A 16078-nucleotide genomic window follows, 5' to 3' on the forward strand; every position below is an offset into this window, starting at 1 on the left:
TCTTTAACTCTGTTCAGATATAAAGTTCAAGATGCTAAGGGAAAATACATGTAGTTTGTGATGAGATAAATTCATAAGTCAGAGTTGGTTTCTGCCCCAATAGAGATTACATGTATGCAAACAACCCATGCACATTGTACATAGGAAGATTTCAGACTGACATTCTCACAAGAGTCTACTGCTTTCTGCCTTTGTTTTCTTTGGAAACAAAGCAACCAACCAACTGTGAACTACATCTTCTGGTGATTTCATTTGCGATTGTACTGGTACTGAGAAGCAGGAATAACAGAAATAAAAACTGTTTTGAACTCTACTGAGTCTGAGTAACTGGTTTGGGCTCAATTTAAATTTCTCAAGACTAAAAGTTCCATGTCATCTTTCCCTGTCCCCCACACAAATGAGGTCTTCAGATGCTTCATACTCTGTGCAAGGTTTGTAGACAACTGCAGCTGTCAGCTCATTCTCCAATCAGTTAAGCCAGCCAGATAACTCACAATCTCCCTTTTTCCATTCATCTGTTTGCCACTGCTCAGTTGTGTTTTCACTTACCAAAGATTCTGTTGTAGGTGAACTATTAAAATCTGGTTTAAAGTAGAAGTGGTCAAACTCATTATTCCAAAAACATTTATTACGAAGTTACATATTTTTTACTCCCTGTATGGCCATCTCAGTTTCCTTTTAGAAACTGAATGATGAGTATTTTTGCAATCGAATCAAATTTGCTGACTATTCACTGTATTTATTTACAATTTAATCTCCATACTATATTGTGAAACACCAGAATCAGTCAGTAATGCATCTGCTGACTGGAATTTTGTTTTTAATAACAAATAAATTACAGGTATTTCTAATAAAGACATTTTTCAGGATTGCTAACTCTGTTACTAAAACTCACAGACCTTTTGAGCTTTGAAACCATTTTAATACTCTGCAATTCTCCAAACAGTGTGAAAACCAATAGAAAATCCCATTATGATGCAAAAGAATAAAAACAAAGCTGCAGTTTGAAGGGAGAGCCACATTTTGGATTCTTTGTAATACCTAGTTAACATTATATACAGTTAGAGTATAATGTGATAATAAATTTATACCCCCCTGTTGTCACGTGATCAAAATTCATTGGAATATTCAGTAATTTTTTTTCTGGTTTTAAATCTCCATTAGACACTGTGTGAGAACTGAAAGAAAAAAGCAGCCACATTTTCTCATACTGGAAAAGTTCCAGTAGGGAAAGGGCTCTTGACATTACAGAGCTAAAGGAGTTTTTAAGACACTTTCTATTTCCATGCTTGTTCTTTTGTATGCTAGGTTGCCTACCATTATGTTTATGTAATTCTGACAGAGTTCTTAATGACACACTAACAGATTGTAAAACACGCTGCTGGCATTTACTTGTTTTTTATATTTTTAAAACAATGTCCTTCATGTAACAGTAGTTTAGCACGGCAGAAGGACATCATTAGAGCCATGGTTAAACTGTAATTTACACCATTAGGAAGGCAGGAGCAATTTTTATTGCCTGGCAATTTTCTTGCTGAAATATTTGGACCATATGGCTCAATTTGTGTAATAACCTTAATTTCAGCACCCTTCAGGTCTGCCTCCGTCTCCTACGGAATGGTAAAATGTGGTTTAGCAGAAAAGGCAACTGTCTATACTTAGAGAGCTGAGATTAATAACATGTCACGTCCTGTTTTTGGTGAAGGAATTCGAACAGCAGCCAGATGGTATCTCTACAAATAACTGTCAGGGGTCTTGATCTAATCAATACAATGTATTAATACATCTCCCTTCGCTGCTTCTCGAGAGGCTAGCGTGCAACATCTGGAAAGATTGGAGGGACCGCCAAGTAGAAAGCTGATCCTTTTCAAAATCAAACTGAGCCCAATTAATTTTTCATGTATACTTGATAACTGTTTCATAATGAGCTATGCGTCTTGACGGAGTTAGGCTTGGCGGCATAAGCCGCTTGTGCTTCCCATCCCCATTCAGTCCACTTACAGAAACCAACCCATTAATCAAACTATCTGGCATAAAACTGAAATCTCAGCTCAGCAAGAGATCAATAACCATCCTTTAAAAAAAGAAAAAAAGCAACAACAAAGGCCCCACCACAGAACAAGGCTTTAGTGGGCTTTACTGTCCAGTCATGACATTAGAAATTACTTTAACAAAAACCAAAACTCAGAAGCGTACTCACCTGACAGGCACCTATAAAATGGAATTTAATATTAGCTTCCTGTCAAAAAGTAACATTTAAGTCCATTAAAAATACACTGCCATTCTGCTTTCGAGATACAGAGGCCATCTGGCCCCTATTCACCATAATTGCTATTAAAGTCTCAAAAATAATATTTGTACAGTGCTGTAAATTAACAGGCAGACATCCACTCCCACTCCCAAAGAGCTTTCTGTCGGTAAACTCTTGTTTTAGCAATGGGCAGAAATTAGGGTCTTGCTCCCTAAAAAAAGTGTGGCAATATTATACACACTTTGCAGTGCTTTTTGTAAAGTCTGAAAGGATGAGAGAGAGAGGTCACTTGGCAGACAGAAAATGGGAAACTGCAACAAGCATAGGGGAGATGAGCTTGAATGAGGCTGTGAAGCTGAGTGATGGGAACGGATTCAAAAGGGAGCAGTAAAGAGAAAGGACAGGAGGTCAGCTGAGAATACTAAACTTATTTTGCGTAGGACACCCAACGGCTGTTTGATGAGAATGACTTTGGTGACTGTAGACCTGGATTAGACTCAAATGGAATCCCCAGAGGTACAAGGCTCTATATTATATTACCAGTTCCCAGGAGTAATATGGCTTGCTTTTGCTTTTATAAAAAAAGAAGTCCTGTTTATTAAAATTACACATGGCTTATTCAAATTCCCTATGAAATACAGCATATGATGTAACACTTCTCAGCCAATTTAAATACAAGACCTTACCTGTGGAGGGGACTGGGGCAGGGGGAGGGGATGGAGATGGGGGAAAAGGCCTTTCTAATTACTAGCTGAACAATTCTTGTACCTGTGTGTCTTGGCCATGACCTGGGGATTTTAGGAAGCTGCCTTATAACTTTACCAACAAGCAGAGTTATCCTGGATTTGTCTGATATATCCACTTAAGAATGGTGGTTAAACATGAATTAAAATCAAGTCAAAACCAATTAAGCATTTATAAACAGATATCTAATTTGAAAAACAGCTGTACATATTACCCAACAATTTGTGCCTCCTCCTTCTCCATTTTTATTCCCTACTTATATATGAAAAAGCATCTGTAGCTTACCAAAACCCTGTTTTCAAAGTGGATTGAATGCAGTCATACACATCATGGCACAAAGGGAACAAGGCCACATCTGAATCTTTTGCCCAGTTCTGGGCCCCTCAGTTCCAGAAGGACAGGGAATTACTTGAAATAGTCCAGCACAGAGAAACCAAGATGATGAAAGGAGTGGAACATCTCCCTTATGAGGAAAGGCTGAGGGAGCTGGGTCTCTTCAGCTTGGAGGAGACTGATGGGTGACCTCATTAATGTTTATAAATATGTAACAGGGGAAGTGCCAGGAGGATGAAGCCAAGCTCTTCTCAGTGATGACCACTGATAGGACAAGGGAACAAATGCAAGGTGGGCCATAGAAGGTTTTGTGTAAACATAAGGAAAAGCTTTTTCACTGCTACGGTGACAGAGCACTGGAACAGGCTGCCCAGTGAGGTTGTGGAGTCTCTTTCTCATTGGACATTTAAAACCCACCTGAACATGTTCCTGTGTGACCTACATACCAGGTGATTCTTCTCTGGCAGGGAGTTTGGACTCGAGGTCCTTTCCCAAGCCGTAGCATTCTGTGATGCTGTGATATTGTATCTTCCTATCAAATTATACTTAATAAGATGAAGGTTTGTGGGGGTTTCTTGTTTGTTTATTTTATTTTTGCAACTTGGAAAACACCTGTCGATGGTGTTTGTCTATAGTGACTGGTTAGTTTAATCTTATTCTCACAACTTAAATGTAAGACAGAAAAACATCACAGGGAAAAGCAAAAATATAAAGCACATATAAAACATATATATAGAAAAACCATATGGAGCATTTATACAATCTGATTTAAGCCATCTACCTATAGGTTTTTTTCATATGGTCTCCTATTCTTTTATGACTGCAAGTGTACAAACTGAAAAGATTACTATTTCCAGACTGCTGCCCACCACAATTTTTCTGTCAGAGGGTTCCATCTTTTAATTTGTCAACTCACATAATCCCATCGTGTGCTTTAGGAAAGACAACTTGATTAATGAGCTGAAAATCAACCACTTTCCTTTGACTGACACATGCCAGTTGTGGCAAACAAGTGCACTAGAGGAAAGTTGTCGCAGCCCAAGAATGGTAAATGTCCATACTGTCCATACTCCAGTTGCTCTGGAAGTTTCATGGTCTATAGAGGACATTCACGTGCTTAATGAGGTTAGATGTTTGAAGTCAGACATTGTAAATAACCCTCAAAGGCCTAATTCCAGATGTATGTTACTCAGCAAAGAAAAAGGCTTAAGGAATGTGTGAAAACGATCTTGCACAAGGAGAAACCCGAAAATAAAATACACCAGATATTTCCAAATAGGTAACTAATTTTTTTTTTTTGTAGAAAAAGATACCCATCCATCCTGGCACTCTGGTCTAGTCAATTCAGAATGTGCAATCAGGCATAGTCAGACATAACCCTATCAGTTTTTTACTTCTGGTCCAAAAATTTATCAAAGAGCAAAGTTATGCTAATGTCACATAGCACACAGAACTAGGGAGAAGATATTCAGGAAAAAATGTAATGAAATAAACTCCTTTACTGTAACCTTCACTAATTCAAATCAACAGTGGCCTAATGACATATTAAGACCTCCCAGGCAACAAATTGTTTTTTTCCTTTTACCCTGCATCCTAACTCAAAAGGATTCTTTCAGTCTTGGCAGAGTTCCAGCAGGGCCTTCAGTTATGTTTCTGTGGCTACTGAAAGAATCCAGGAGACACTGAAGTGGCCTTGGTTACAGCAAGGATAGCATAAATAGGAGAGCTGAAGTCTTCCTCTGTCACCATTCTCATCCATTTCTATTACTACACTACTTCAAAATCACTAAAGTTTTGCAACCATCCCTTTCATCCTTTCTGCTCCAATTAGGCAATTCTACATGTCTGTCTTGATAGGTGGAGCTTACTGAAGCACTTCTTAATCAGTTTCTGGAGGGGCATCATAGTACCAATCCAAATGCTTATTTAAACAGAGCTGCAGTGCCAAATCCAGCATATTCTGCAGCAGCATGGAAACAACAGAATCTGTGAGACACAGATTGCCTCACACAATTTTTTTAATTTTAAGTAGCCTTCAATATGAAGGAACACTTGTCCTGTATTCATCCTGTGTAAGCTTAACACTCTAGAGATTAAAAAACGGGAAGCATTTTATATTGTTGGGCTTTCCTGGCAAATAAAACAATTACAGTAATTCCAGTACAAGTCCTTCCTGAAACTGTGCTAATGAGGCTTTGAATCTTAAAAACTGCTTTTAAATCAAATGATTCATTTGCAGACTCATGGCATACAGCATACACATAGTAGGTGTGGGTCATTTCATTGAAATTAGAAAGCAAATGTCTCTATACATGAGAGGTCACCAGTTGTAAGTTAAAATCTTTTCACTGTTAGGCATAATTAAAATACTCTAACAATGGTTTCAGTAATTTAAACATTGCAATATTGTTGTAATATTTTTCTAGGCTTCAAGAGTTCACAACTGTTTGGTCCAATCAAATCTGGGAACGCTGGAGAAGTTATCACCCATCAAGGTAATTACTTTCAAGTTGAAATAATTACTCCATCAATGTTAATGGTCTTTCAACTTCAATAAAGCACTCACCTGCCGATAATCACAGCTAACCTCTTGCTCTCATGCAATTCCCTCTCTATTTAGCAGGTTATATTACAGCCGTTAGAGTGGTCACTTGTCCTGAACAGCTGCTGAATTTCACTTTGATTGGCTGTGAACCATAAAAAAAATTAGTCATCTGTGTATGATTTCCCCCTAACCCATAAGCCCTTGCAGAGCTAAGGATACGATCTTTTAGCTGTATTAGGGCACTGCTGAGCAGCCATCTTGTTTCTGGTTGTGGCTACTTTCCACTCACTAACAGTAGCACAGTAGCCTCATTAACTTTTGGCCTCCACTGCCGTTCACAGCTTTCATTCTTTTCTAAGCAGCACATCATCTGAATTTACAGCATGTGCAGGGATTTCACCATCTACTCTCGTTTTTTTTAAAGTGCAGGCCATTTCCTTGGCTCCTGAAATAGGCATATATAAAAAAAAATTACCAGTCCCTCTCTTTGGCATGTTTTTTTCTTATTCCTATGGCTATGAACTTCATTCCTTTTTCCGTAAGGAACTTGTCATGTCCAGTCCTGCATACTGCGTTGCAGAATAATGTTATGTATGAGGAACTTAACAACTACATAGTATCTCATCTTTAATAATGCCAAACATTCACTGGTCTACATGAAGAAACAAATAAAAAATCCTACATGAATGTATTAAGTATTTCTGAATGTGATAAATAGAATGGAACTATCTTTGGGTGCAAAGTCTTTCGACTTCAAATATCTGTAAAATCCTGCATAGTGTATATGGCAATACTTGTTAGTACATGATATAACATATTTTATAGAGAGTTTTTCAGCAAGAAGTGTGTAATCATTATTTTTACTAGCTTTATATTTTCAGTATACAAATTACTGTCTGGTTATAACAACATAATCATGCAAGCCAAAGCCTTATTCTCCTACCAAAGCCTCTATTAGTATTGCTACTCTGCAATATGTCTACAGATTTTCCTAATACAGATGAAGCATCTGCCAAGAGGAGCTTGGCCAGTGTAGTTTTATACCATCTCTCTAAATAATGTTAAAAAAGCCAACATATGTTCTCAACTGTTAGCATAGCTGCATCCAAACCAAAGATTTTGCTGGTGCGGAGACATCAGATAAGAGACGTGTTAATTTTTTACACTCCAAGCTGATACAGCTATGCCAAAAAAGCCTTGGAAGATAAATTTCACTAGAGAGTCTCATACAGCAAAAGTCAATGTGATTAGACCTGTGCTTCTAGGTAGGGTTTCCCAGGAATAAGGCCTGGAATATTTACATCTATTCTTGCACCCTGTAATAAGGAAATTGGAGTTCAGTTGCACTCTGTTGAAGCAGACAAGATCCACCTCAGCCTTGGTGCCACACAGTGCTACTGGCCGTCACTGCCCAAAGCAGAGTTTTCCTTTACAACCCTCAGCTCTGGATGTTTCTTCTCCAAACACATTCTAAGAGCTACACAGTCTTACACTTCTAACTCATTGTCTTGGCTTTAAATTCTCCTGCTTCTGGTAAACAACCAAACACTTGATGCAATTGTCATGGGAGAAACAGCATTATGTACTCAAAAAAAACCCACCTACCAAGGAAAAGCCAAAACTTACTGTTTTACCTCACAGCAACATTTGCAATACAACAGTTAAAGAGTGTTGGATGCTTTGATGTCAATTGTCAGGTCCTGACTTTATAATGAAATCAGCTCTGGGCCCTGTGTTCACAAGATTAAGCCCTAAACTCACAAGAGTAAGAAGTTTGCTTTGATAATCTAGTCACTTGATTCAGATTTCTGTACACCAGAACTTACTCTCAATCCATTCCCCTATAAACACCTCTGTCTCGTGTTAATGCTCACATCAGTAAGACACTAAATATCATTCTTGCTTTAGAGGGTTAAAATGAACTGAGAAGATATCACAGGAGACACTTGTACTGCTCTAACCAGTCTTGACTTGACTTCACTCTGCAAATAAACCAGAATGTCAGTTTAACTTGCTGTCACGTAACATCTGTCACTACACTTCTGGCCAAATAAGCTGGGCAAATGGGTGACAGTCTTCTTTAACTGTGAAGCCTCAAAAATGCCTCACATGTACTTCCCTTGCTTCTAATGGTGCAGGGAGGTCGTCCTTTTATATGAGAAGCAGCAGCTTTTGCTCTCAGAACTAAGTTCTCATTTTTATCTCCATAGGTAAAATTTCAAGAAGTCAGTGACAACTTTAATGTACTGGACAGCTGTACCTGTGACACCTTCATTCAAATACAGATTAATGCACCTTAGCTGGGGGGTGAATACCTGCATTTTGGGAAGGCAGAGTGGATAAGTCTGTCAAACAGTTTGAAAACCCAGAAGATGTTTCTCATGGGGGTTGGTCTCTTCTCCCAGGCAACCCTCAGCAAGACAAGAGGGCACGGTCTCAAGTTGTGCCAGCGGAGGTTTAGGTTGGACATTAGAAAGAATTTCTTTACTGAGAGGGCGATCAAGCATTGGAATGGGCTGCCCTGGGAAGTGGTGGATTCTCTGTCCCTGGAGATATTTAAAAAGAGACTGGATGTGGCACTCAGTGCCATGGTCTGGTAACTGCAGTGGTAGTGGATCAAGGGTTGGACTTGATGATCTCTGAGGTCCCTTCCAACCCAGCCAATTCTATGATTCTATGATTTGGCTCTAGAAATGGATAGAAAGGAAGCTCTCAAATTAGAACATTCTGTGGGAACATTAGTGAGAGCTTAATATGTATCCTGCAGTGTCCCAGGAATTGTATTTCTACTTCAGGTTTTGGTCAAGCCTTCTGCATGTCCTGTGGTAGGCAACCAGGAGTGCAACTGAAAAGAGCAAGGGTGGGATCAGCTACCATGATTCTAGCACTGCTTTTCTTCTGGAATAATCTAATGGGATAAGAATGGAGTCTAACAGATTAAATAAAGGACTGAACTCATTTCTTGCTTAATACTTTAAGTCTTGCTTGTAACATGGAAGCTTGTGTGAGAGAATGACTAATGGTGTATCCCACGAGGGAGCTCCAATAGAGATGCTTTAGGAGATTAAATGATTTAGCCTAGTACCCCTGAAAGCTATATTTTAAAGGGGCAGAAGTTTAATCATTGGAATGCTAGTTCCTTCGATAAAATTACATTTTAATTAAAGTGTCTCATTAGCAAAGCTACAACTAAGTGTATATCAGCAGTTTCACAATAAAATTCTGCTTTTAAGGGGTTATAACTTTGAAATTTGGTGTGCAGGTTTTTGCCTGCTGGGATAATTGACCTGACCTCCTGAGGATATCTTTGATAACAGGACTCCCTGCACTTTATGTCAATAACTTTGATTCAAAGCTTTAGCTGTTCTGCTATATTCAGAAGAGGTAGGATTCAAAACTCAGCTCCTTGGTATAAATCAGCAACAACTCTATTGAGTTAATGTAGCTGCAACAGCTTCAAGTGAGTGCAACTGAGGGAAGAGCTGTGCAGAAAGATTTCTCCCCAAAGGGTAGTATAATATTTAAAAATAAAAAAGAGTAGCAAAAATAATAATCGATAAATGTTCATGACAAAGGACAGTAGAAAAACTATGCCAGCAGCTTCACTGCAATGCAAGTAGAACAGCTATACATATGCTGCCAGAATGTAATTTTGATTCAGAACAGTGTTTGGGGAAAATAAAGGATTTTGGAGCCAGAAAAATATTAATTCTGTAAATAATAGCTTGTTAATTTAAAAGGCTTTTAACTGATGCTGTTAAAGAAACACACTGTGGCAACATTATTTAAAAGACCATTTTGGTAGGTTTTATTACCCACAATACAACCATCTTGGACATTTTTTTGTTGTTGTTGGCATGCTTAGAAGACATTGCAATGCATGACTGGCCAGGTCAATTCTGATGCTCAGCCACACATTGCAGGCTGCTGAAGCACAGTATTAGAAGACCTGTGATTTTGGTGGTTTTCAAAGCTTCAAATCTTAGGTGTCCCATTACAGCTATGATTGTGATTATTTTAAAACAAGTTTAGGGGGTCAGTACCAAAATGATACTGAAGCAGCAGTAACTTTAATAACTTTAAATAACTTTAAAATACCTATATATTCCTATCAAACAGTAAAGGACCTGTTTTCTTCTTAAAAAAAAGAGGTGGTTTTTTGTTGTTTTTTTTTACAATGGATTAAAACTTAATCCATTCAGGCTCCCAGACATTTGGAACAAAATGATCGCAAGAGTATGGAAGATTACTGAGATGGAAACTTCTCCCACTTTGTCATGTCAACATATGTCCAAGGGAGTTACTTAAAGGTTACTGTCAGGTATTCCAGAGAAAGCTTATTAGGATCCTACTTTCAAGCCAGACAGATACTTTATAACTGGCGTAATTAAGAACTTAGGGGATTTCTGGTGTTATTCAAAACAAAAAGGGTTTATGAATATTATCTAGGGAAAAATCTAGGTTCAATAAATGGAGGTGGCACTGCTGAGAAAACCCAACTTTATTACGACCTCCTTAAACATTTTCTAAAACTTACTTTAGAAGATGGCCAAGTACAGCAGTGATCCTAACATACAGCAGTTCAGTGCAACTAGATGACTTTCTACAGAAAGACTAGAGTGCAATATATACATGGGAGAAGCAGTGGTAACTGCACAAACCAGAACCACTTCTGTTTCTGATTTACATATCATTGTAAGTCAGTTCACAAAACAACCTGCCCTTTCCTGTGTCTATCTCTCTACACACCAAACAGAAATGTAATATATACAGACATTCATGTTTGGCAAGTCCCTTGAGAGAAAAACATCTTAGCAGTGAAGAGTATCATTCTAATATATGTACATGTAATGAAATTAAAAGTAGATCTGCTTTTGATAATGACAAGGGGAACATACAAACGTGTTGCTTATACAAACTATGTAATTACTAATGAATTTGTTCACTTTGTGATTCTAACTGCATTATAGAAGTAGAATTATATACAAGGAGGACTGACTTTGTTGTTTGTGCAGAACCTGACCTGTGGAACTCTTTCAACAGTCAGACAAAAAACGCAGGATGGTATTTTCAGAGAAAGGCTTAGAAAGTTAAATACATGTGCTTAGCTCCTCCAGACACAACCCATCCGTGCTTTCAAATAATCTACTTGACTCTACCAAGAATTAGACATTAATATGAAGTGTTTCAGTCTACTCTGGTCCAAACCCAAAATTTAAACACACAAAACCACTGGCAATAGGAAACCTTGCATTTCCAATTAGTGCTAAACAAGATTTTAAAATATCACAGAGATCAAAGAAAAGTAAAAACAACTTAAAACTTTTGTGGTCCAGTTCTTACCATTACAGTTAGTGCTGTAACAGCTGGGATGTTCAATGTGGGATCGCTGTGTTTTTCGTGATAGACTACTTGATAAAGAGATATAACACCATTGGGAGAGGCAGGCTGGGTCCAGTTCAGCCGCACTGAGTATGGACTTGTTGCTTGTGCCCAAGGGGCTCCCATGCCCCATGGGGAAGCCTCCAGAGTTTGGGTTGAAGCCCAGAGGCTGTCTACTGACCCCACAGCATTTTGAGCTCTGACACGATATTCGTAGAGAGTAAAAGGCTGTAGGGCATCAGATGCATCAATAAATTCCAGGGGTCCTGAAGACCAGATGAACAAAAGCAGCTCTTCTTGACTGCCCACAGGACGCCTGAAATAAAACCAAAAGTGATGTGTTCACAATGGAAAATAATTTTAATTGTCCCACAGTAGTAGATCCTGAAGTTCTGAGTTCAACCTGTGTCTCAGAAAAGTACATAAAGTATTGCTATACATAGCACACAGACACAAGGAACTGCCTATCTCTCTTTGCGTCTTAAAGCATTTTCCTGAACTTGTGGTAGGTGCTGAGAAGAACAGATTTTTGAAGCAATAATTTAATTATTCTCCTTGATATAGAAGAATTTTGTAAAACATATCAAACAAGTATGTTGTTGCAGTTCTTCAGCAATACAAAAGCATATTATCCTAGTAGGATAGAACACATCAGATATGAGACACTCAGAATTTATAACGTGAAATTTTAAATCCGTATATAGTTGCTAAGTAATGACTTGAACTGCAGTATGGTGCAAGTTTTCAACATTTCTGAAAATCAAAGTATTAATGAAGGTACTCACCTCAGGATCCCTCATTTATGGAAAACTTATGACCAATTTATGTGAGAAAGATGCTACCTACTGAACGAGGGATAGGTATTCTATCGAGCCCTCAAAATCAAAGCTATGCACTTTTACATTCTGCTTTCCTCACAATAAACATTCCATTTGTTCTTGCAAATGAAATAAGTAATCCCTTGTGCATAAACTTGGCAGAATTTGCAGCTCCACCACAAAAACTCATTATAATATCACAAGTAGTGCCTCCTGTAATCAACTACATATTTTTCCAATGCCACTTTTGTTTAAAGTTGCGAACTTAAGATACATGAAGACAAATCACTGTGTAGAGCTTTTGGGACAACAGGTTTTTATTTTTGCACATATGTGCACACATCTGTATGTACACACACACATATATATACATGTCTATTGCATTATTACTACAGATCTGGTGATATTTTAAGTATCAGAGGATATTTCATATGATCCTCAGCCCCTTTCTAATGTGGTCCCTTTTAATATATAATTTACAACAGTTGTAATAAGGCAAGCACTCATCTTCAAAACAGAATTATCAAATCAAAAATGTTTGTGTGAAATTGTGTTACTTTTAAATAACAATTGTGTTGTACTGTACATGAATTTAAGTATTTACTATTCACAGGAACCTTGGCCTTTGCAGAATGTAAAAGCACTTTTGCCCTCCAGCCCAAATTATTATCTGCCATTTCTATTGAAATTTGCATAAGTAAAAATGGTTTGTCTGACTACTGAGTGTCATCACCACTACATAAACACAGAAGCTGAAGAATAGTTTCTTGGCAAGAGAAAATATGCATTTCACAGAAATCTGTCTTTTTTTATTGTTTTTGTTATATCAGCACCAGGGATGACTAAAAATACAAATGGCTACAACTTTTTAAAACTGATAATCTTAGCTGTTTGTAATAACATATACCCAGGTATTTACATGAAAATATGAAGATGAAAATGTGTGTGTACAGAGCTGTCCTTTGTGTATATTCATATATAAGGCATGCATTAATACATTATTTTCTTACATGAAGCAAATGAATTTTTGCTTAACTCTGAGATAAGCAGGCTACATGGAAACTGGTTAGTTTAAGAGTGTTAAAGTGTGATTTTAAAAAAAGGAAGGGCTTTGAGGTACAATGTCTCTACTGTAGTAAAGTAGGAAAATTATAAGATGTATTGATACTGAGAATTAGCAGAACTGGGTCTAGAATGGCAGAAAAGTTTGCCTAGCAATTTTCTCTCTTGAAACAAAATGTCTGGAAGAGTCAGGGTACAAAACTTCCCACTGATCCCAAAATTTCATCAGCTATTTTTTAATATATTTTCTTGTGGTCAACTGGAAGTGCACAACAAGCCTTATGTAGAAGCCTCAGATGTTGTTCACTGACCTAACACAAGACACAGTTGTGAAAGGTGAAACATTAGTATTTCTCCAGCAGAAAAAAAAAAGTCTTTTCTCTCTGTACTTAAAAACTTGCTTAAAAGTGAAGAGTACATTTTAGTTTAATAGTCAGATTTAATAGGTTTTGTCTGACTGAGCAGTATGACACTTAAATGAATACACAAATTTGTTTCATACATTTTTCAAAACTCTGTGATAAACAGTTTTTTCACACTGAAAGATCAAATATGCCACCAACTGTAAGTTCACCCAAAAGCAAAGCTGTACAATGTAGTCTGGTTAAGTATTTAGACCTTATTACTGTGGAATATTTAATGAACGAAACTTATGGTTAGGTAAATGGTTCCATCTATAGTGCTAAAAACTAGAATATCTTCATGTATGAATAAACTTTGAACAGAAGTGGTCGAACAGTCTGTAATCATTTCAATCGTCTTAAGATTTAAGATTCAACTGCTCATTTAACTGGAAGTGTTTCTTATGTACAATGAGCTGCAAAGGAGAATAACATTTACAAGAGCTGGATGCTGTCTCTTAATCTGCATAGTCTGATTTGCTGCTAGCATTCATTTTAAAGATGCTCAGATACAGTTATTTTTATAAGGGCAAATTCTCCCTGTCCCACTGCCAATCTGAGCCAGATGACATAAAGAGGAGAATATAATCTTTTTTGTGACAGATAAGTGTAGAACTGTATGCAGAGGACTGTAGCAACACCACCTGCAACACAACTCATTTTTCTTAGGGGGAAGGAGACTCATCCAAGGAGTATATCCCTGAGGCCTTGCAGGTCAACCCAGAATTGTTCTTCACACCCTTACCTTTCACCATGCAACATAAGCATGTTTTAAGCCTGCTATTTTCCTTACCAGAGGGGTAGTGAGTTATTCCTAATACACTGGGGAATCCTGGGGCCAAATTCAAATGACTGGGGGAACCACTCTGACAAAGGTAGAGGAAAATGTGCCTTGGAATCTGTCTTTGGTGCAGTTCCATGGCAAAGGATGTAAGGGTAAGCAGGAATAAATCATAGTCAGTCTACAAACCTTTATACTACAAGTCACAAGAGCCAACAGCCACCAAGATATGTCCTCTTTGTTAAATTGCCTGTTGATTTTTCACCATCAGGATTCCCCAGCTAATGAGAGCCACATTACAATCTTAGGTATTTATACCTAAATAATACAATCTTACTGAACATGACATAGACATTTCGACAGACATTCAGACACTCCCTTAAGCAAGTTGTGAACCAAATACTTACAATTTTACAGGCAATATTTAAAGAGTCATCTCATGTGCATCCTTCATAGTGCCTGTTTGTGGCCAACAGTGAGCAGTTCCATTAGCTGATGTGGCCTATATCTTATTAAAATACAGCAAGAAATACATCACCTAGTTCCTTAATATTATTTTTCCAGACTACTAATTTCTGTGGTTGTCACAGGGATGTTATACAGTGATGAATGGGAAGAGAAGTAGATTGGGTGATTGTCTCATGAACCATATTTTTTCTCATTCACAACAAAAAGTTGTGGCCCTTGCTAGAAGAGTTAAAAAGCCCCAAATCTGTGTTTAATGGTGCTGTATGAATAAAAAAATAAAATTTCACCATCGCTTTCATTATAAACTAACGTTTTAATTTTTTTTGTTTCTATCAAAATGGCTGCAAACTTGCAAGTGCTTTTATGATACTAGAGGGAAGCACTAGTATTAATACAGAGGTCTGTACACACACTAGGTCCCCAAGCATTCCATGTTTTGAGTTAAATGAATTTATTTTGGTGGTGATGCAGTAAGAAAGTGGCACATGATGAAGAAGAAATTACATGATATAACCTCCCATTGAAATACTGTAGTCTTACTGCTATAGCTATGTAAGGCTATGTGCAGCTACAAAATGAAAAAGAACTATGTGCTTACATCCCATTTCTGATTTTTTTTTGCAGCTATCTGAGAAAGATTTGATATTGTTGTTGTCTAAGCACATTTAAACTTCAGCTGAAATAACTGCCAAGTGATTCATGCCTATGTAGGTGAATATAACGATTGTATCTGGAGCCCCAGTGCGCCATTTTCATTTCACTTTAAATAAAAACCAAAATGTATCTATGTCAGTCAGTGCCCTTCTGCTGTACTCAGAGGTATCAAACAGGCTACAATTATGATTGTGAAGTGATTGTGTCACATTGGAGGAAGGTTTATTGCTTCTGAGTCTGCTAGGCAGTAACACATTCTGTTTCATATTACTCTTTATATCATTGTTTGGCTGTGACTAGAATAATCAAATGCCATCAAATGCTGTCAAATTCAATTTACAGTATTTCTCATTGAAGCAGGCTTTCTGCATTATATTTCCTGTTTTCCCTTTCTATGGCTGCCATGGAATAGCAGCAGTAATCATCTGCTTTATTTACAAAACCAACAGAGTGAAGACATGTCTTGGTCTATAACATACACTTTATTCCTCTTCATGTTGGGGAGGAACCTTGTTATTTGATCAGACAATTAAAAAAAAATGCAAACAACAGGATATTTTAAGAGAGCAAGTATTTTAGTAGACTACTAATGTGTTTAAGGCAAAAGTGAATTTATATTAATCATCACTGTTGATTCCA

The 16078-nt window shown here is 37.5% G+C and overlaps 1 protein-coding gene across 1 annotated transcript in view; it reads right to left on the reverse strand.

Annotated features, from left to right (window-relative positions):
• Positions 1-16078, reverse strand: part of USH2A (usherin) — a 385338-nt gene that overhangs the window by 43988 nt on the left and 325272 nt on the right. Inside the window, exon 60 of the mRNA XM_071739639.1 lies at positions 11217-11571. Coding sequence (XP_071595740.1) covers positions 11217-11571 — 355 coding nt within the window. The remainder of the gene's footprint in view (positions 1-11216; positions 11572-16078) is intronic.

This window comes from Heliangelus exortis, chromosome 3, assembly GCF_036169615.1.
Source record: "Heliangelus exortis chromosome 3, bHelExo1.hap1, whole genome shotgun sequence".
Classification (NCBI taxonomy): domain Eukaryota; kingdom Metazoa; phylum Chordata; class Aves; order Apodiformes; family Trochilidae; genus Heliangelus; species Heliangelus exortis.